Consider the following 23,399-nt stretch of genomic DNA (forward strand, 5'->3'; position numbering starts at 1 on the left):
AAGTGCGTATAACTAAAATTGCCTTTTGCTGCACGAATTACAAACACTTAATAGTATCACTGACTTTTAAAATATATAGAGAGGAGGCATTATTTTTGCAAAAAACGTTAAACTTTGTACATGTATGGTTTCTAAATTCTAAAATACTTCATAAATAATTTTATTTTAAGACAGAAGGTAAATCTGGAGAACAGTAAAGCTATTTTAATGACTGAAAAACATCTAAAAGTGTTCTAATTATTAAAAGGTGGGATACTGCTTATGGAATTCTTAGTGTAACCTTGGTTTTCATGGTTTCTCTTGGTGAGTCAAGTGAAAAAACTTCAGGCTTTTTTTCCCTAAAGTTTGCCAAAAGGTGATAAAGTGTCTGTGCAGTTTAGATAAAGGATGTTTTAGAGCGAGTTTAATGTAAATAATTAAGTGAACTGGCTAGCAAGCTGAAAAATGTTATGCATTAATGAAAGTTAGGTTCAGTCTGGTCCTGCATCCTATGTTGCGTTCTTGGATTCTTCCATGTGTGTCTTTTAGGGCATATTCCCTGTGGTAGAAATTCCACATGGAATCTGTGTGGTACAGAAATTCTTATCAAGCTGGATATGAAATAAATGAATGTGTAAGTAAGATCTGTTTGCATCTGAACTAAGCATTTGGCACTTAAACTCCAAAGAGTTGAAAGTTCACAATTATTTGTCCTTTCTGATTTCAGAATCAAACTATGCTTTGGTTACCTGCCAGGCTGAGCAGAGATTTCAGACCAAACATGTTAGTTGCTTGCTTGTTTTGTTTCTCCTCGTTGTCAGCTGTTCTGTGGTTGTGTGTGCTATTTTATGATTTCAGAGTAAATAGAAGTATTCCTTTATGTCAAAATGAAATACTCTATTCAGCTCTAAAGAATAATCTTAATAAAGAATATGTCTGACTGAAAATGCCAGTGATTTTTTTCATTCTTAACATCATAAGTAGTAGTAATTTTGTGTATCTATTTTGTGTAGCTGTAGTAAAACTGTGTCTTGACTGAACATGGGTGCTTTTTGGTGGTATGTGGCAGTTGTGCATACTGTTTTAGCAAATATGAAGTATTTATATTTATACACATTTGAAACTGAGATGATAAAGATGACATAGGTAGGTAGTTATGTGAGGAGAATGTAACATATCTGAAATATCACCAGAACACTCACCTTAAGTAAATCGGTCTCCCAGAAACTGCAAAGGAAAGTTGAACGACCACAGGCAATTTTAGATTTAAATCAGTTTTACCAGTGATTACAAATTGCTTTGGAAAAGGCTGAAGAGAATTTCTCTGGTATACATTGTGAGGAAATTCACAGGTCATAAGTATTCATATAAACTATGACTTCATAAATCAAGGGCTTGTTTTAAATTTAGAAATCATCTGAATGAGATTTTAGAATCTAGGTGAAAAATAGTAACCTCCTGAAATCTATCTAAAACTATCTCCCAGGAGACAGATCAGGCAGGCTTTTTCCTGTACTTTAGGAGTATGATGTTTATATCTAAAAAAGATATTTGCAAACCACGCTGAGACTCTTAATTGCAATACCTTTTCTAAATTGTTAAGCCATTGGAGTCTTTTCAGAAGGGGACATGCCAGTAAGTGGCATGAAAGGGAAGAGCAGATTTAATTCATGTTACCTGTTGTGTCTGGGAACATTCTCTGAATTACCGTTTGAACTATCATCTAATAAAATATGTTGTATCTAACTATAATAACATTACAAATTTATTATTTTTAAGCAGCCGTGTTGGAATGAAGATTTACTCTAAAGTCTTTTCCCTTGGTGGTTAAACCTGACAAAACACTGTGGTTCAGATCATAAGAAAAAAATTCATGAGGCTGTGAATTAGATGATATTGAGAGAAGCTAGCCGTGGTACCGTTTCCATGTTGAATAAATAAATTTACTTCCTGTAGGCATTTGAAAGGAAGTTCAGCTACTTAAGCACCTCCTTAATTCTTGAATGCACCCTGGAGTAGTGCATTTTATCTCACTAAAGAAAAGAATAACCTCTCCTTAATCTTCCCGTACTAAAATTCAAGACATAAGTTCTGTGCTGTTTTGAGTGTTACCCAAATTAAAGGATAACTGGGAGAGATAGCCTTTTGTAGGGCCCTTCCAATATTTCTGTTAATTTTGAAGGTTTTCTGCATTTGTCATGGAGTTTTGAGTTATCTACATTTTTCCATGAGTAACAGATACTGTGGGTGTTTCATGGGAATATCAGCCAAGATGATTCATACCAGTGTTTGCATGTATCCTCCTGTTTTCCATGATATTTTCCTTTTTCTTTATCTTTTTCGGGCCAAAATTTTAGATAATAAACACACATAGGCCCTGATTCATCCAACCTAATCAAGGCACCTATGTTAGGAATTTAGTTGCCTTGCACTCCCTGAATAATTCATGAAGAGGAGAGGTCTCCGGATGATTCAGTTTTTTGATAGACTGATTCTTCTCCTGGAGTTTCTGTCTCTTTTTGAAGGCTGTATAGGAAGTCTGAAGTAGGTGTTTTCCATATTTAGGTGCATCACATTCAGAAACTCAGATTATATGAATCTGGGCCAAACTGAGTTTAATAACATGCAAGTTTGCATCAGAATACATCTGTCCACTCTAACACCTAAAAGAGGAAATTAAAAGTTGTTGAAATGTCCTTTCAAATCTGGATGCTTCCTTCTGCTGCAAGTTTGTGGATAATGCACTCCTATAAACCCCAAAACATTTCTATTTTTCTGTTGCTGTAAAATAACATCTTACCCATCTCTCACATTGTGGTTTTTCATACTCCCTCTTTCTCTTGAGTGTACGCTTGTGCAACCTTAGTGTATATCTTAGACATTTATTTTCAGTTTAAGTTATGGAGGGAAATAATGAAAAATTGTTACATGTAAAATGGCAGGTTTTCCGAGTCATATTGTTTTAATCAGTGCATGAGGAGTAACTTGTGGAACAAAACATGAATATCAGTGTGTGTGTGTGCGCGCGTGTTTCCAGAACAAGTTTAAAAAAGAACAGAAAAAGTCAAGCTGTCTTCAGCTTTTACTGCTGTCATGGAAAATTCAGCTGGGTGCCTAACAGCTTAAAACATTTTTCTAGTCTGAAAAGAGACATGAGGCATGTTTTCTTCCAGATCTGTGAAATACTCCCCTCCACACCCTTTTATCTTTCTTCTAGTAGTGTTTCAGACTCAATATTGAAGGATGGAACAAGACTCTATTCTCTCTGTTCATCATCACTAGAATAGTCTCTTGATTTCATTCATTTACATGGATGAAGTATCTATCAGAGTTGGATGTGAGGTAGAAAGGAAAAACTGCGTGTTTGTGGCTCTGAACTTAACTGCAATACAGGGAATTTGTGCAAGTTTGATGGACTTCTGTAACTTCTATCCCCTGAAAAGAGAAGCATTTGGGTTGTATTTGAGGTGATGTTTGAGAGAGAATACTTGGGCCTGTAAACCGAACACAGTTGATACAGAAATTAGCAAGCAACAACAAGCATGAGTTGCTTTTTTGTTGTAACTTCTAAAATAAAAGTAGTTTAAAGACTTCTGCTATTGCTGTTAGCATATTGTTGTGCCTGGATACTGCAGCAGTTGGACCAGATTTCTGTGATGCTGTTTTAACAGTTTATTTGCACAATTCAGTGGTTTTCTGTGGTATTTTACCTGTCTAAACTGAAGAGCTTGTGGTGTTGTACCTCTCCGCTTTGCAAATTACCCTGTCAGAAATCCCATTGTTTCTGTTGATTGTTGATGAGTTGTCTGCCCATTTGTTTTATTCTTAAAATATCTTAAGAACATTTTTTTCAATGTTACATAATTTACAGCACGAACATTTTTATTAGGAGACATTACATTTCTCTTTTTAACTATTCCTGTCACTCTTGATTACTCTTTTTTAATCATGCTTATTCCTTTGAACTCTTCTGGAGAATAATGGAAGACAAGGACAATTGTTACTGTCTGGTAACAAGGAAGAAGATTTCAGCACTGTCAGTCGGTATGCTGGAGTCTAAAATAAAAGCCTCTCAAAGGCTCTCAAACTTTCCTTCTCCCCCCACCTCGCCCCCCAGCAGTGTGGCATTTTCTTTTCCATGCAGTACAGTCGTTATGGAGGGGAAGAGAGGAGGCTTTAAAAAAAACGTAAAACATGAACATGACGTATTTAAACAAAATGCTTGAAAATAGAAAGTTCTTTTTTCTTAATTGCCAGAAGGCCTGGCATTTGGATGATTAAAACATGGTTTTCTGCAGGGGGTCCTTCATTTGGAAGTTTGAATTGCTGCAGTTCCTTAAGTAGATGAAGGTTATTCCATCACCATTTGATGCTAAGGTTTTTTGTCCCCCCTCCTGCTTCCACCAGCTATTCCTGCTGTCCATTAGGAACCCAGTTATTTCATCTGTTTTCTAGTGAGGCAGCAATCATCTGTATCAGACCACCTCTGTTAATTTGTTCTGTGAAACCCTCAGTTTCACCAGAAATGGAGACATCTCTATGAAGTGTAGCTCTTACCTCCTTCTCTTCACTCCTGCCAATGAACAGACAGTGTCTTCCATGTGGAGCATACCAAACCAGAGACCCGAAAGAGCAGGGTGTGAGTGTTTACGCTTCCTGCAGAAAAGACTTTTTAGTATAGTACTTAAGGTATTTGAAGTAAGTAGTAGTGAAGCCAACTTTAACCTCTTCTCCTGCTCAAGACAGGGAAAGTGCTCACCTTTAGTTTACCCAGTTGCAGTTTTGCATGTTTTTTCTCCATGCTGTACCATAGCTCTGCTCCCACAAATGAGAAGTCTCTTCAAGTCTCCAACAAGTCAGTGTTTTGGGAGAGCTCTAAGATAACAGGAGCTATCCAGAAAAGGAAAGTTGTATTTTCTTCCAGGGCAACATATGATCTTGAAATCCTCAAGGAAGGCAAGATCCTTTATACTGGAATCTAAGGACAATTGCAAACACAGAGAAAAAAAATTGTATTGTTTCCTCTGTTAAATTGTGGTCTTGTGGGTGCCCAGAAAAGTTCCCACTTAAGGGCCTGGTGTGTGAAAGATTACCTATAGCTTGCAAGTCTCTTTCACACAGGATAGTTTCCATGTAGTGAAATAAACAGAGCAGTAGAGGTACTTTTAGGCCTAAATGCATCATTCTGCCCTTCCCTGGCCCTGGCTGGGCCATGAAAAGGTGAGTCATTTGAGGACCTATATTCTAACTTGTAGGGGTATTTTTAGGGGGTGAGAGGTTGGATTCTAGTGGATGAATTTATTTTTCACCAAGTGCAGTTTGCAGTTACTGTGTATGTGAGATCAGCAGAATATGTCATTGTGGAATTCACATTGTTTTTCGTAGTCTTTGCTTTTATCCATTTAAGCCTGTGAACATAATCTAATGGTCATTCTAAAGTCATTCTAAAATGACTTTTGGATGGTCAGTCTGTTAGAAAGGTTAACAGATGGTAAAGGTTGAGGTAGTTTTTAATTATAAATTCCTCTTTCTGATACTGTTTAGTGGATTTTTTTTTTATTACTTCTGTAGGACCTAACTTCTCCCCAGGCCAAATGTTTAGTTTATCATAAAGATACCAGCCCATTCTTTTCCCACCTCCTGTATCCCTCTGTCTTCTGCCAAGTCCCAATGATTATTATTGCCCATATTCAGAATCCCGAGGATATTGAAGGATATCTTGTAGGATGTAGAAATCTAGATTTTAACTAATTTTTCCTTTTTGTGTCTGTTCTCTCACTTGTCTGGTTTGACCTGCATCATTAGTTTATTTGATTTTTTTGGTTTTGTTTTTGATTTTTCTCAAGAGATCTTGGAGAGACTGGTCTAGTTTCAGTCTGTGGTTTCTAGTAGCATATTTTCTGAGTATTGCTTGAGGATAAGGAAGCTCCCAAAAGGAGCAAGAAAAAAAAAATCCACAGTATTTAGGGACAGTGGCGCAGGGAATAGAAGAGTGTTGTCAGGCACAGGAGCTTAACAGTCAGCTAGGACTGGAATTCCCTGAAAAAATGTAACTGCAAACTGCAGATGTAATGCCTGACTTGCAGTATCCCTTTGCAGAAATTATTTAAAAGGTAAGACTTTTCATTTCTGAGAAAAACTGTGAACTCCTAGAATACACTATTTCACAGATTTAATATATATTAATCTTATGTAAGCCAGGGAATTGAGAATTTTTGGAACAATATTAGGAGATATGTCAACACCAAAACTGTTTTCCTTTGTTTCTGCTGAAAGAGAAATTTGATATACTGTCTTTTCCTGATACGGTTTAAAGGGGGGGAGGGGGGGGAGAAAAGAAAACCAACAAAAAATCCTGTAAAGATTTCATCTCGTCTAGTTTTAATTACAATACAAATTTTCCAGAACAGCATTATTGAAATATTAAAATCAATTTGTGTAAACTTAACAGCTGAAATCCAAGCAACTGGAAGATCTGGAAGTGTAGGTACACTTTGGGCAAACTCTACCTTTGCGTTTTTTCAGTCTTACAGTAATATTCCAGTATACATGGGATCCTGATGTTCAACATAAAATGTATTAATTATATTTTCCTTTGAGAGAGTGAAAAAAGGATTTTATGGCATTCCTTATTCTTAGGAATGTAATAACTGGAAAAGTGGAAGTTGCATCTGATTTTTGTGTGTGCATATAGGCATTTGTTGTAGCAGGTTAGAGATATTTATAGCATTCTCAGTCATTTAGGAAGTTCATAGTTACTAAAACAGAATAAACCACCTTGTTTTTTTGTAAGCGTTTGGCTGATTTGAAGATGGTATGCCAAGATATGTTCCTGGACGTTGTTATGTTAATTTTTTGTTTTGAATAGTCTAAACAGTTACTTTAACTGTCAGGCATCCCTTGGACACTGCAGAGCATAGCACCACTAGCAGTCGCCAAATGTCTGACTTTCAGGCTCAGGCTGTTTGATTTACCAGGTGGCAGAATGTATTCCTGTCTGTTCTCCCTTAAAGATAAGTAACCAGAACGGTGTTCAACAGGAGTGCACTCTAAAGCAAAAATGTTTTTATGTGAGTGGTATATGAAATGAGCAACCTTGTAACATTCCAATAAGTGGATTGGAATACAAAATAAGCAACCTTGCAGTGATTAATATGAGAATGACCACAATGCTGTTTCTCCTTCCAGCAACGGATGGTTTCTGTGAAAGTAGTACGTCTTTTGTTGTGGGTGATGGCAGTATGAATCTTGGAAGCTGTTTGTTTCCTTTTCACACTTCCGTTTTTATGGAATGCGCTTAGATGGCAAGTACAGGCAGCAGCTGTTGAGCAGTTCTTTGCATCCCAAGAAATACCAGCAAATACCAATTTATAGTGCAGGGAATGATGAGGTACGGAAAACTGAGTTTGTATTATAATTATATCTTTGTCCAGGTGCTTTATAGTGTCAGTTGAACAATAAACTAATTTTCATAATCACAGCTTCACTTGGGAGTTTTGAGGTACACCTGCTTCTCAACTTGTAAACCACTGAGTCTGTGGAAGTGTCTCTTCATGCCATGTGGGCTATACCTTTCTCAATGTCATGTATAGCTATTTGTAAACCTTTACCTTTTCAGACTTAGCATGGACCACAGTCCCATAAATATTTTTTTGCTCAGGTGCATATATGATTTCCATGCTAATACTCAAGTTCCCCTTCAAACACCTGTGACTATCGAAGATGTGCATATGCTGTGAATGTGAAAACAGAGGGCATGAGTCGTCTGCTGGCTTATCTCTGTATATATATGTGTGAAGAGGGAAGGAAATTACACAGTTCTTTTGGGAATCAGAGCTGTTGTTAGTGGCAAGAAGTAAAGTTGGAAGAAGGGTAGGTTTGGCTAAACCAAAGATAATGAAAGTTTCAGTTTTATTGGAGAAATAAAGCTGATAGAACTGTAGGATAATACGAGTATAAAGGAAATCAGCCTGATGCTATAGAGACTTTCTGTGGCAAGTATGAAAAAAAGGGAAGGAATTGACAGAGATGGATAAGGAAAGAGATGTAATGTATAATATGAAGTGTGCTTAAAAATTATTTTAAAATCAGACTTCGGCAACGGAAAATTGTAACAAAGATGTCGGGCATCAAAATGACAGGTTGTGTCTGGTACCATATATCCATAAGTGGTACCGGACAAATAAGGATTTTGAGAATAATGAATCAAATGACCTTTTTAGAACCTTGTAATAACTTGAGTACTTTCAGTACATTTCTTTCTGTGTAAATTAACTATTTTCATATTTGTGTTACAGATGTTAGTGTGGTGTGTTAGATGTTTTAAACTGTAATTGCTTTCGATCTGTATGTTGCTATTAAATGAAATTCCCTGAATTACATTGACTGTGTTATGGCTGCCATCGAAGTGGCAGTTGTGAAGACCAATGAGAGCTGAGGATAGTGGCACAAGTGGAAGTGGGAAGCCAGTCCGTGATCTTAATAAATGACATAGATAACTTAGCTCCTGTAATGAATTTCTAGATTTTTTTCATTAATTTTGTTAACTTCAGAGAGTCCTTTATTTGAAAAGACATTGTGTAATAATGATGAATTGACTAAATCACAGTGCAAGACTGTTAGATATTGGTGGTTAAGAACAAAAGAGAATTTTAATGTTTTCTAAAGAGGAAAAACAGGTAATCTTTTCCTGTTTTTGTTCTTTATTAAAGCAGTCTCATATTTTTTTTAACAATTATTTCTCATATTTTTAGTGGTATATCCATGAAAATAAAAATCTGGAATTAGTCTCTTTTTTCTGATTTCCCCCTGCTTTCTCCTCCTTAGGTTATGGCTGCTGTGAGGGAAACCTTTCTTACTTTTATATATATTGCAGTATTGGGTTTTTTGTTTGGTTGGGGTTTTTTTTGTCACAGCACTACTTTCACAGAGGTGGATTTCCTTTTTTTTTTTTTCCAGAACCCTGTCAAGAAAATTCCAGATTCTCATGAAATTACACTCCAACATGGGACAAAAACAGTAAGTGATAACACATTTTCAACACTTCTTGTTTTTCTAGAACTGTGCCAGCCTATGAAATAAGATAACAAATACTTATTGTCAGCAAAAGTTCAAGAAGCTAATTCTTCTTCTTAATTTGTTATTTTAGTCTAGCTCTTTTCTTACTGCAGTTGAAAGTGTGTTTTAGGACTGCCTCTTTGCTTTCTTGTAATAACCCAAATGTGGCTCCATTTGACTCAATTGTAGTCTCATTTTCTTCTTCCTTTTTGTCAAATACACTCTCTGTAATTGTTAGAGTTCCTTGTCTAGACTAGACCTTCCTAATCTAGACATAGGTCTAATCTAGACCTTTCTTTAACTGGTCATGGATTTCAAAGGGAATGTTATTGCTTGAAGTTTCTAAGACTTCTTTGTAGCTGAATACAGGTCTCCTTCATTCTCCTTGAATCTTTAAGTGCCTTTTATACACCATTGTCAATTTCTTGAAACCTTGTTCTTCCTTGTCTTTGACTGCATCTTTTCTAGGTTTTACCTCCAGTATTGCTCCTTCATTTTCTTTTAAAGAACCACTGTCCGCCTTGGAACTATCATTTCTGTGTTCTCAATATTTTTATCTCTGGGTAATGTTATCTTCCAACACAAATTCAACTGCTTTTATGTGCTGATTGATCGAATAGCTATGTTTATAGAATGGAATTTATTTTCTGGCCATGAATAGCCCTGAATCTATTCCCAAATCCTTTGCCCATATTCTTTGATCATTAAAAAAGATGCCGCTGCTGTTTAGCTGCTTCAGTTTGGGCCATGACTTAGGCTTCAATGAGAAAATAGTACTAGAATTTCTTTTATTGTTGTTATATCCCTTTGAAAGCACTGTCAGCTAATAGAATTCTCACTCATGGCATTCCTGAGAACTTCGGGGTGGGGGGGGAAGAAAAGAAAAAAAAAAATTATTTGAGAAAAATGCTTTTTCATGAGGTTTTAAACAATCTAAGGAAATGTATAATTTTCCTTTATTGGATTTTTAAGAAAACCTGTGGATTCATTTTCTGTTTATGTAATTAATATAATAATACACTTAATAATTTAACATTCAACAATATTAAATATTTTAAATAATAAACTTATTAAATAACATATATAAAATCACAACATTAAGCATCAGTAACTTATGAGTTTAAGATTTGAATTTTTAATAATTTCTTAATATTTATAGGACATTTAAAAGGAATTTTCTGGGTGCTTAAACTTAAGAGTAAAGATCATATGTTTTTTAATAAGCTTTCAGAAATAGTTATTTTCAGAAGTGTTTATTCATTAATCTGGCATCAAACTTTGTGGTGTATCTTGGAGTGCGGAGAAGTGATAAGGCTTACCCATTTGTTTTATCATAGTGCTAGACATACAGACGTAGAGGGAGGAGAGGAAAGAAGTAACAAATGTGTTATAAATGAAAACAGAAAGATACTCTCTTTTAAGACCTGTAAAAGATGCATTGTATTACAATAAAAAAAATAGAGTGGATTTCTATGCACACAGTGCATGTAACTTCTTTGCATACTAATTTCTATGCATGCTGGGATTTGCATACTAGTGTACTAGTGCAAACCAGTTTCCCATTTTACATGTGACAGTAATTGCTTTTTCAGTATGTTTCTTGAATACGTTTCCTAACAAACTGTTATGTAAAACTTTGTGAATTATTTTTCTCTATATTAAACGAGTAAAGCTTTTGAAGGCTGCTTAAAGCATAAGCTTATGTTATTTCTAACTAAAAGGCTTTGTAAAGTGGAAGTTACAGTTTTGGAAGACTTCTGAGGTATTTTGACTGCATGAGAATGCAGCTGTCATCACCTAGAGCAGAGGTGAATTATAATGTGGGTATATATAGCACAGTTGGATTAGACTGGATGCAGTGAATGAAACAGATCATTGAAAAAAACAGCTCTTCTGTAGAAGGACTATCTTTTTGTTTTATTTGTTTGTTTTAAAATAATGAAATTACTTACCCATGTCACTACACACATACAAGGATGGGGGCAACTTTGTATCTTGATATCAGTGTTTCACCCCAACATTTTAAAATACAGTCTTCTCATTATGTTCATACAGTGTACTGTATTTCAGCTAAACTTATGTATCCCATCTGTACCTCTTCAATCTAATGAACGTGGGTTTGATGATGACTCTATTGCTGTGCAGCTGAAAAGTCTGAGAAAAGATTTCCCAAGCTGGAGAGTCTTTCCAGAAACCTGATTAATTTCCTGGTTGCCTTGCTTGTACAGTGTAATAGGAGTTACTGTTCCCAATGAAACTTCAGGGATATTTTTTTTTTCTCCTGACACTTTTGATACATAGGTGAGTATGAGAAACAATACATAATCAGATGTATTCTGAACAGTGTGCTTTCTAATGTCTCATATCACAGCTACTCCTTCCTATAGTAGTTATTGCAGAATAGAACACCTGAGTCTATTAATTGAATGCATGATTAATTTGGAGATGCCCAGTTTTTCTGCATGCTAGAAATCATGAATGAAATGAATGGGGTTCAAAATTCGCATTTAAATGGTAAAAGGGCCATTTTTTTTGAAACATGTAAGAGGTTGCATCTGTTTCATTTGAAAATCGAATATGTCACAGTGACATAATCACTAAGTGGAGTTTAATTCATTCTTAGGGATAGCACAAAGCAGACATTTAAACATTTGATTCAGGGAATTAAAAAGAAAAATATTGAATCTATTAGTAACTCTGTAAATCAGTTTTTTTTGGGGGGTGCTGGATTAGGACATCTGATCATCCTTTGCATTCTTTAGAAGAATGAGATTTTAGACCTTCTCTAAAAGATAAGATTTCTGCAAGTGAATGCCTCTAAAATAAAGCAGGACAATTAGATTAAGGAGTCGGTTGCCTGGTGAACAGCAGCAGCATTTCTGCAATGTCTTGGTTTTCTTGAAAGTACTTTTTTCAAACTGTTGGCTGTATGATGGCACTGTACAGCGAGGTATACATGAGTATACAGCATGAGAAGCAACGCGAGCCTTAAGGAGAAGATGACTAGAAATGAGTCTTTGATAAAATAAGGAATACTTAAGTGAACCTTTTCTACATGAAACTGGAAAAAGAAAACTCAAAAGAAGCCCATGCTCTTTCATATAATGAAACCTTAATTTTAGCAAAACAAATTGTCCATCTTAAAGAATAAATTCCATTCATAACTGGTGTTTTTATTGAAACATTTATTTTCTGTAGGTTACTTTTCCATGCCCAGTTGAAAAAGGGAATTATCTCATGCTAAATTCCATTTTTCAAGTGTTTTGTGTGAGAACTATTCAACAGTTTACATAAGTTTTAAAAGTCTCCATAACACAGTGTATATACTAAAGCTTTAAAAAAAAGTACAGTAGTAGACTGATACATCTTTGAGACAAGTTTTTTTGGTGTTACTTCTATGTGTCTGCATTAAATCAGTGACTGTCAGTACTTTTCGAGTATACATGCAAAGAAGATACACACGGACGAGCATCCTTATATGCAAATTATTGTAATTTTTGTACATCAATATCTGGAATTTTTAATACAGGTTTAGGCATCTGAAAGTAATTGGCCTGTTTTTTTGGGGGTTCCCCCCCACCCCCGAAGTAGTTCAGCATTGCTAGCCTACAACCATGACACTATTCTCAGGTGTTATCTTTCACTCAGAAATTAAGGCATTTCCTTCTTTTATTGTGTCTACAGTTTTTTTTTGTTTGGTTGTTTTTTTCCCACCCAATTTTCTGTAAGTCTGAATGTTCTTGGTTGAGTATAACATTATTTTTTTTTTTCCTTCAGAATTTTCTGGCTCATCTCTTCAAATCCCTTCCCAGGCATTTCCTAGAACTTGTATTATTATTATTACTTTATTTTCTTGTGTTGAAGACTGTCTTCCTTGTTGTGAATGGGTTTCTGAATCTGATGATCTGATGATCTATCTTATGTATGTGGGATGGCCCAGGTTTTTGTCCAACTGTTAAAAGTTATCGTCTGGTTAGAGGCTAGGTTTTACCCATGGTCTGTCTAACCTGAAATGCCTAATAGAGGTTAAATTGTGTTCTAGGGGTTAAAACCTAAGCATGAATTCCATATGAGTTTTATCTTCTAATGAAAACTTTCTCAGTCATTTTAACATTTCATGTAATTTTGAGTAATTCTAAAAATATTCTTGTGTTACAGTTTTTGACATCACTTTTCAACACTATCTCATGTAGATGACTTAATTTTGGAGAGTTAATCTCTTTACTTGACTTACAAATTAATTTAGCACATTGTCTAGCTAATCTTGTATTGAAACTTGAAATGATAGTAGTAGATAATATTTTCACAAATGAGAAAAGAGAAGAAATAATTTTGAAGGTAAATGAAAGGATATTTTATCAGAGATGCTTTCTGTTACTCACTTCTCCATATGATGATTTGAACACTACTATAATAAAGTTCTTCAAATAGAGAATTAAAATAAGATTTTCACTAAAAATCCCATTTTAAACAACCTTTGATTTGAGGATAACAAATGAGAAGTAATGAGCATTAAGCATTCTTTCCTCAAAGTTCCGAGCAGCTTTAAGTAGCTAGTTTTGTATATAAAACAAATGGTTTTTGTAAAGGTTTTTTGAGCTCTTTTAGTTAAAATAGTATCTTTTTTAAATGTGGGGTTTTTTTAAATCAAGTTGATACTTTATTTTTTCTTTTCTTTTTTCAGAAGAGAAATGTATATACGCACATGAACTGTCTTGAATAAACTAGTGCAAAATCTTAAACTGATGGATGTTAAATGCCATTTCAGTGTCTTGCTAGAAAAGTCTGGAGTACCATTTTCTTCATAGAAATGAAACATATCCAGATTCTGCAATGAGATGATTAGAAAGCAAACGCTGTAACTTTTATCAGCTGTCTTCAGTGGTTTATTCAAATTATGAAATTTCCATTTCCATGCTCTCTGCCCCTTCCAAAGTACTCAGACATTATACAAGGTAGTGAAAATTCAAAGACAAAATATAGATGATGTATTTTATGAAGAAATTAGCACCCTGAATTATTTTTTTTTACTTTAGTAGTATTTTATATTTTGGTGACACCTGAAGAACTGTAGAAAAAAAATAATAAAAAGCTTGAATGATCTTAATTTTTTAAATTTTTTTTTTTCCCCTGTATAGGTTTCTGCTTTGGGGTTGGATCCTTCAGGTGCCCGCTTGATAACTGGTGGCTATGACTATGATGTTAAATTTTGGGATTTTGCTGGAATGGATGCCTCTCTCCAAGCTTTTCGATCACTCCAGCCTTGTGAATGGTAGGCATGAAGACTTGCCTTTTTCACTTAAGACTGTGCCTATGTTCAGGTCCTAACAGAATGCACAAAAGCCTTGTAAGATAGCTTGTTTAAAAGGCTTTTGTATCCCATTATACTTTTTGTGGTAAATGGAATGGGAATATGAATCTGAGAACTTGTCTGCTTATGTCTTCTCATGCTTTTTCTGACGACTTGCTTATTTTCCCCTTTTAGAAAGCTACAGGTGAATTTGCAGATGAAATTGTTAATAGTGTGTCAGCAAATAGCGTATCAGCAAATAGGTTATGAACCTCTGAGACACGTTGACTTTCATAGTTGTAATCAAAATTAATAGAATACATTTTCCATATGTGCTCTGCTTATATAAAATTAATGAAGAAGAGAAGAAAGTTAAAACAGTTGACCCCTTTGTAGAGAGCCTCTGTAGTTCCTGCCAGTATTTTTGAGTGGGGGGGTATCTAATTTTCATTAAATCCTCTGTTTCTGGAAGCACTGGTCCTTTGCATTGTGCTGATAATTGAATAGCTACATAGTGTGCATTAAAAAAAGTGTAAGTCTACTGCCTTTTTTAAAGAAAAAAGTTATATATTTATTTACATTTATCACTTATATATGTAAATTTAAAAAAAAAATCCAGGAAGCATTTTTTAGAGAGTGATTTCCATACTATGCGTACTGTTCACTGGTAATTCAGCAAGTGAATGAACCGAGTTAATTTACTTACTGCAGAGAATTAGAATACGGAGCTTGTTCAAAAGGAGTGTATGTCTCATGCACAACGAACTTTCAGATAAACACATTCATAAATTAATAACACAGTTGTTCTAGCAAGGTACTTTCTAATGTCTAACTAATTTGGTGCACTTTATAAGATACTTTGGTACGCTTAAAAAAGGGATTGAAATTTATCAATTTATCATGCGCAGTAAGTAGTACTTAGAATGTCTATTTTTAATCGTTATTGTCTTAAAAAGCTGCAGCTGAAGTTTGAGCAGTTTGGAAGGTTAGAATGTGTATGACTAATTACAGATGTGCCAAGAATCTAGGTAATGAAAGACGAGAAAAAGTTGGGGCTGTTAGCGTGAAAAGGAGCAAAATAGAAAGGGATTCTACTGATGTCCTAAACTGTGAAAAATCAGGAAAATAAAAAGAGTGCTTTGATTCGTTATGCAATTCTAATCTCTGACAGATCTATCTTGTTATAATAAACTGATGAATGGCACATTTACTTTGAAAACATAACTTAGTAAACATGCCACTTTGAAATAAATAAATAAATAAAATTCTCCAAATGTGAAGTCACATTCAGACTTTTCTGGCATGAGTTTCATTTACATGATTAGTTAGCAGGATACAAATGGTATTTTCCTCTGCTCTGTCATAACTGAGCAGTAAGAAAGAGCTGACGATCTTTACTCCCACAGTAGGAGATTATTTTAACTGAAGCATTTCCAAATTGAGCAGAAGAATGCATTCAAATTTAGTAGTACTTGGTAATAATGGTATAAGATGTAAATATAGTATAAAAACTACAAGTACAGTGTGCATTAATGTCCCATTTCAAGGAAAACAGCTTGCAAATACATTTGTAACCTCTTTTTGGCAAAAACTGATGGTGAAATTTGAGCTTAAAGTGCTTGTTATCCCTGACACTGTTCATTTAGTGTGTTATAAGTATCTCATAAGTAATTTTATATGATTGTTCTTGGTGAAATGTACATTCTTGTGGTTTGAGTATGTTGAAGTATAAATGAAATACATAAAAATACAAAAAAAATTAAAAATACAATTTACTGATGAAAAGTTTGGGAATTTTGCTTGTTGCAAGTCTCATGTACTAATTTTGGGTTTTTAAAAATACATTATTTAAATACCCCTTCTGTATCTTTTTGTAAACATAAAACAGGAACTATAGCTCTGTCTAGTAACAAGATCCAAACTTAAGAAACAGTTATTTCATGCTGACATTGAGGCATGCTGGTGAGCACTATGTGGAATATTATTATATATCTTAGGCCCAGGTGTATATATATTCTTACATTATTTTTTTCACTATGGAATTTATTGCAAGGACTATTAGCATTCACAGACCTTAATTTCAAAGAATTCTGAGGAGTGCTGGTATGGCAGCTTTAGGTGTTAGCAGAAATCCAGTTCTGGAGCCATAAATTTAATTTCATTTTAAGAATAAAAAAGCCTGAGAACAATTCTGTGTTGTCCAGACTCCATTTTGTAGCATAGTATCAGGTTACTCTGTTAATTTCTCCTTGGATTTGGGATGTAAGGGGGGGAAAAAAAAAAGAGCCTGACAGAAAACTAGTACCTTCAAACCACACCTTGGTGTTAAAGGCAAAGGCAAGGGTAAGGCAAAGCTCTGTTACATGTGTAGAAATTATTTGTGTGTCATGATTCTACCCATGTACGTAGCTCTGTTCTGCAGGTCCTGGCAGAAAGTACTATGAACATTTGGCAGCTTTAAACCAAAATGATTTGGATTAATGCTATTAAAGGGAACTGGTTTTGTAAGTTTCCCAAGACTTTTGCTTTAACATTAATAAGAACCAAAAATGTTTTCTTTAAGAACTGTCTCTGCAGAGCCTCGCTCTTGGTCATACTCCAATAAACATCTGAAAAGCAGTAACTTCTGGGGCTTTGCAAATGCCCTGCTTATAGAACCAATTTTTGGACATGATTTTAAAAGCTGTGCTGCACAGTCACAAAGGGTTTTGGGTTTTTTTTTTCTTTAGATAAAGGTTGTGGAAATCTTTTCTCTCAGACTAATTTTTTCACATGACTGATTTGATGAGTTATCAGTTAGCTTCCCATTTTGCTAAGTGCTGTAAAATCAGGTGCTTTTCCTTGTTAGAAGAAACTTCAAATCTAAATCTAAGATGAAAACAAAGTTTGTTCAAACACGCTGATACAGAACTACAAAGAAGCAATGAGACAATATTGATCAAATTATGAACTGTGCCATGTGAACAGTATTAATGTCTGTGGTTTTAATTTCAGTACTTCAGTGTCTGAAAAACAGTTTTCTCAGAAGACTCTGTGGGCCTCTACATATTGTGGATTCTCACAAAAATCAGATTTTACTTCTGGGCAAGCTGTTCGATCGTATCTAGTGGCCAAATCAATAAAAAATAATCTTTTAGTGCAGTTTTTAAATGTTTAATTTTGGTTCTTACATTTCAACAATAAAAAGTGCAAAACATGAATCTATGCTTTGGAGGTGTGTTGGGTATTTTCTTTTGACAATTTCAGCATTAGAGTGTGAGAAATAGAACTAGATAAGTAGTTCATTCTACATGCAGTACTCAGGTAGGGCTCAGGAATATTTTGAACTTTGTATGAATCATGTGATGTGGCAAGAGCACTTAGAAGTACAACTGTGGAAAATTTTTTAATTCCAAAGATGTGCTTGTTGCTCTAAAGCTGAATCTGATGGATTCTTTAGTCTAGGTTTATCAGCTGCCTGCAGAGAATATTCTACTCTTGTGGGTTTCTTTTTAATTTTTTCAGTGTTTCCTCTGAGCTTAATGCGGCTGGCCTTCTTTCTCCTCTTCTGAGCAAGTATCCATTTTTGCTCTTGAGGCTCAGGATGCTTTTTCAGACATTGCCTGTGATCTATTTCGGAAATTCCCAGATTTGAGTGTCTCCTTTCTACTAAAAGTCAGAGTTTATAATACTTCGGCCAATTTGGCTGCCAGTTTGTATTACATAATAGGGTGCTTGAAGCAATCTTTGGCTTTTGAATCATAATGTAATCAGTCTTGCCAAACATTTTTTGAATGAGAAACTTATGCTTAGTTTACATTACTATGATCAATGCAGAACTTTTAAAACATGTATTACAATGTTTTACGTGTTTTGTGTAGTAACGTACAGTTTGAAGACAGATTTAACAGATAATAGCCACTGCTGAGTCAGTCATGAAGTCACTACCATATAAGATGTGAAATGTTAAATTATTAAATTACAAGTTGCATAGGCAGTTTTGATTATCTGAGTGTTAATTTTACTGATGTGAAATTGTGTTAAAAGTAGTTTCCTTAAAGTTACTAGGATTTGAATGCACATGGTTATGTTCTTCACCAAAAGGAAGATACTCCTTTGAGGACAGTTTGGATGCCATGGGAATCCAAATCTAGCTGGCAAATGCATTCCAGTCCTTAATTTGCGGTTAATTTAGTTGCAAAGCTGAAGCATTAATACAAAGTGATGTTATTGTGCATGTTCTGTTAATGTGCCGGGATATAATTTCTGACAGGTGTGGAGTGGATAGACTGCTTTTTCTTTGCCGTCCTTGTAATGGAGTATGGCTGGGTAGGGGATCAAAGGGTTATCTGCTTCAGATACAGCAATTGCAGTGAACTTTGTTCATAAAGCAGAACGCTGAGAGAAGAATCTGAAGCTGGAAATGGACTTCTCACTCATCAGCTGTCTTCCCACTTTCAGTCAATTTTTGTCGTCTTGGTATTAGTCCATGATTTCTGTCCCAGGTTTTCTCAATCAATAGAAGACGTATATAAGAAAACGTTTACAGCAAATGAGCAATCATCTAAGGCATAGTAGAGTAGGCAGATTGTTATCTACTGTCATGTTTCCAGGGTTGATGGTATATTTAACTTATCTAAGATTCTGATGAAACTGTAGCCCTGAACACAGAAAAAGATGCAAGAATGCTGACATACGACTAATTTCCTGGTGTACAATGTACAGTGGAGCTTTATGTAGGACTATGACACCCTTTTATAGTAATTTATAGATTACTGTAAATCTACATGTTGCTTTTGAGAAGGTGAAAAAATTTTCAGCCCTGAAGAGCTGAATCTGACACATACTATTTTTCACTTGGAGTTTTATGAGCATTCTTAAAGTTAAATATGTTTGCCAGAAATGACATTTTTAGGTGCCAACTTTGTAAATAATATTGTTTGATGTGCTGTGTGGCTGAAGAAGGAAATGTCACACACGCGCGCGAATAAAAAGCTCTAATCCATCAATCTCAGATCTGTTTTTTTCCCACCTTTTTGGTATAGGAATGTGTACGGGGTCTATTTCTGCAATATGTTTTCTCACCATTGACTCTTCTGTTTTAGGGTAGGCTTACGGAACTGAAGTTAATTGAAACATTTTATTTCTTTTCTTTTTAGTCACCAAATCAAATCTTTACAGTATAGCAGCACAGGAGATGTCATTCTCGTTGTCTCTGGTAACTCTCAGGCAAAAGTTCTTGACAGAGATGGCTTCCCAGTAATGGAATGCATAAAAGGAGACCAATACATTGTGGATATGACAAACACAAAGGTAAGTCAGAAATTAATTGAATGCCAGAAGACTGACAGTATTTTTTCTCTTGACAAGAAACCTCATGAAGTTCAGTAAGGAAGAATGTAAAGCCCTGTCTCTTGGAAACGATAGTCCCATGTATCGATACATGCTGGAAGTTGTGGTACCTTCATCCATGGAGGTTTTCCAGACCCAGCTAGGCAAAACCATGGCTGACTTGGTCTGGTGTTGGCTATAATCTGGCTTTGAGTGGGACGTTGACCTAGGTGAACTCAAGAGGTCTCTTCCAACTAATGTTTCTATGATACTACAACAAATTAATCTATTTAAAATTGTATCTTGTAAAAATTGTCAGCTTCCTCCATACCCTTGTCCAACCAACCTCCCAAAAATATTAGAAACTATTGATCTGTCTAGTCTCTTGCTTTCTTCTACCCTCCATTCTTTTGCTGATATAATTTACCTCTTTCAAGGCAGGCGTTGGAGGTTGTTATTATTGTTACTTACATGCCATGAGTGCAAGACTAATAAGCAACAATGTGTACATTTTTAATGGTAGTTAAAAATGCAAATGAAGAAGGGCTGATTCATAGTTTTGAAGTATTTTAACAACAGTTGATTGGGTTTTGACCACTTTGCCTTCGTATTTCCACAAACTGTGTCAGACAACGATTCTGTTACATAGATGATTTAAATTAAGGTCAGTTTTTTAAATAGCTTAAGCCTAAAAAGTAATGACAAAATCTACTCCTCAAACTGATGATAAAGTTGATTTATTTATTGCTTGTAAAGTATATTGCCAAATATACTAGGCTAAATGCTGTTTTGCCTAAAGCTGTTCTTGTCAGATGACTATTTCTTTTGGCTAGTGATATGTATATAAAGCCATCAAATAGTAACATCTGCTTTAGTTCTTGTTTACTTAAAAATAACTCAGATTTTCTTTCTCTTGTAAACGTCTAGAATTCCAGTGTATTGTGGTCCAACAGTCGAAACGCTAAAATATTTGTTATATCGCCCCATTAACTTTTCAGTATTTCTCTCCATATTTGTGCTTAAAGCAAACTGAAGTAATTCCAGCGTTGCAGGAGTAGTTTCCAAATTTCTGTTTGAATGTAGTCAATGAGCATGTGCCTGTACTTCAAAGAAGTAAAGCCAACTGGACAAAGACATTTTATATTCATAGTCACTATAATGGCAATTGCTCAGTTTGGATAAAATCCTTACCTTCTGTTTTTTCCATCCTAAAGAAACAGGGCTGACTACTCAATTTGCAGCTTCTAATATTTCATGAAAAACTCACCTGAGGTTAAATCCATCTTGACGCTCGAATTCTGTTTCCTCAGTTTTCTCCAACAAGGTCTTTGGCTAGTGTAGTTTCGCACTGAGTATGTATATTGTGTCACCCTGGTAATTCTTGTTATTCCTCTTATTTTTGTGTAGCTTGGAACAATTTGCATGACACCATATTGATGCCTATTGTTTCATCCTTTCTCTGCATTATAGTCCTCCTAAGAGAAAAAGGGGAAGTATGATTCCATGCCATTTTCTGAAAGAAAAAATATAAATAGAAGAATGGCAGGCTTTTTATAATTCAAAAATGAAAATAAGCAAGCATGAAATGGATTAGATCTGTTAAATCATTGTGATGTCAGCCAGCCATTGCTGTGGTCAGAAGAGTCTGATTCGGCCCTCAGCTTTCATGTGACTCCACCTGAAGGATTTGGAGTAAAATTTATAAAATCTTGTAAGACCTCTTACAAAATCTTGTAAGACCACCTTGTGTTTATTTCCTTAGGGTCACACAGCAATGCTCAATTCAGGCTGTTGGCATCCAAAAATAAAGGAAGAATTTTTGACATGTTCTAATGATGGGTGAGTATTGAGGCCTATCTTTGTCAGTTTTTTGAGAGGCTTGTTTGGCTTCTGTGTTTTAATATTGTGCCCTGATTTGCTTTAAATATTGTCCTTTTAAATCTTGAGCAAGTGCTCAGGACAATGTTAGGTGAGATCTGGAAGCAAAAATTTTATTCGTTTCAGCTCTAGATAATTAATGTATTTTGTCTGTATTATATTAGTTTTGTAATTTAAAATGACTTCTAATGATATTTCATGAAAGTTGTTGACTAAATAAGTTTTTACAGAAATTCTTGGACAAAATTTAACTTTACCCAGCATATCTTCAGAGTAGTAGTATTCCTGTGTGGAGACTCAAATGTAACTGAATTCGCTGGGAAGACAGAGTATTTCAATTGGAAGTTGCAAGTTTTATGTTGTGTAATTCAATATTGATGGATGTTGTTTGACAAGTGTCAGAGACTGTTAGAAATTATTTTGTGGCTTCAGTCTTGATCTTTGTGGTTAGAATCAAACTGCAAAATGTCACTGTGGCAATTGCATTAATAAATAAAGTTACTGCAGCTGTCAGTTGCAAGATCATGAATGATTTTTGAACCGATGTTTCAAATATGCAATTTCCTTTACTCCAGAGTGACAGTGAGTGGGAAGACTGAATTGGCCCACTAATGTATCTGTAGTGTGGTCCATGGTAAACAGAAGACTCCAATTATCACTTACTTTAAACGACATGGGTTTTTTTTCCTAAAAGGGACCGACTTACTGGTTTAACACACATGTACATGAAAAAATGATTTTAATAGGAAAATTCACAATTTCTCATAAGACTGTAGCAGAAGAAAAAAACCTTAAATACTATAATGTGCTTTATGGAGCAATTCAATTGTAAAAATACATGCAAGTTAAGCCGACTATATATTTTTCCCAGCTTGTAGACACAAAGGTTTTACTTCCATAGTAGAAATACTTATTAAATGGTAGAATAGATACTTCAAAAAGATTGTTGCTCTTTTGAATGTACTTACACATTAGTACAGCTTCTTAATTAGGTTGACTAGTTTGTAGATAGTGAAAAACAAAGTAAGATACTATAAATTATGAAGATTGTCTAGTTTTGTCCCATCTAAGCAAGTTTCTAACTAATATACCAAATATGGATTCAGTGCATCCCTGATGCTTGAATTGCTGTGAATTGAAATGGTCTGGTCAAGTAAGTAAAATCCAGATAAACACTACTATAAATGGCTGCATAATTGCATTTTCAGAGACACTACATGGCTGACATTACAGGAAAAGTATTTTAAACCCATTTCATTTTGCTTCATGCTAGTGACAGGTCTTTCCAGGATTTGGACATGTCATGTGAAAAGAAACAATTTGGATTGCTTAATTTGCAACACAGGACTTAAATGTTAAAGACAGTATTCCATCTCTGAAATTTAATAATAACAGAAACTATAAAGTCTCCAAAGTTTAATCAGTAATTCATCTTAAGACTGGAGCTGTAAACTAGAATAGAATAGTTCCAGTTGGAAGGGACCTACAACGATCATCTAGTCCAACTGCCTGACCACTTCAGGGCTGACCAAAAGTTAAAGCGTGTTGTTAAAGGCACTGTCCAAATGCCTCTGAAACACTGACAGGCTTGGGGCATCGACCACCTCTCTAGGAAGCCTGTTCCAGTGTTTGACCACCCTCTTGGTACAGAAGTGCTTCCGAATGTCCAGTCTAAACCTCCCCTGGGTACCAGGGAGAAGAGCTCAGCACCTCCCTCTCCACGTCCCCTCCTCAGGAAGCTGTAGAGAGCAATGAGGTCGCTCCTCAGCCTCCTTTTCTCCAAACTAGACAAGCCCGCAGTCCTCAGCCGCTCCTCACAGGACATGCCTTCCAGCCCTTTCACCAGCTTTGTTGCCCTCCTCTGGAGGCATTCAAGGACCTTCAC

At 35.2% G+C, this 23,399-nt stretch overlaps 1 protein-coding gene across 1 annotated transcript in view; it reads left to right on the forward strand.

The window, feature by feature from the left end:
• The window catches only part of WDR70 (WD repeat domain 70), a 140,221-nt gene that overhangs the window by 28,389 nt on the left and 88,433 nt on the right, over positions 1-23,399 (forward strand). Inside the window, exons 6-9 of the mRNA XM_076362462.1 lie at positions 8,938-8,997; positions 14,175-14,308; positions 19,465-19,618; positions 21,399-21,475. Of these exons, the coding sequence (XP_076218577.1) occupies positions 8,938-8,997; positions 14,175-14,308; positions 19,465-19,618; positions 21,399-21,475 (425 nt within the window). The remainder of the gene's footprint in view (positions 1-8,937; positions 8,998-14,174; positions 14,309-19,464; positions 19,619-21,398; positions 21,476-23,399) is intronic.

The sequence above is a fragment of the Aptenodytes patagonicus genome, chromosome Z (genome assembly GCF_965638725.1).
Source record: "Aptenodytes patagonicus chromosome Z, bAptPat1.pri.cur, whole genome shotgun sequence".
Lineage (NCBI taxonomy): Eukaryota > Metazoa > Chordata > Aves > Sphenisciformes > Spheniscidae > Aptenodytes > Aptenodytes patagonicus.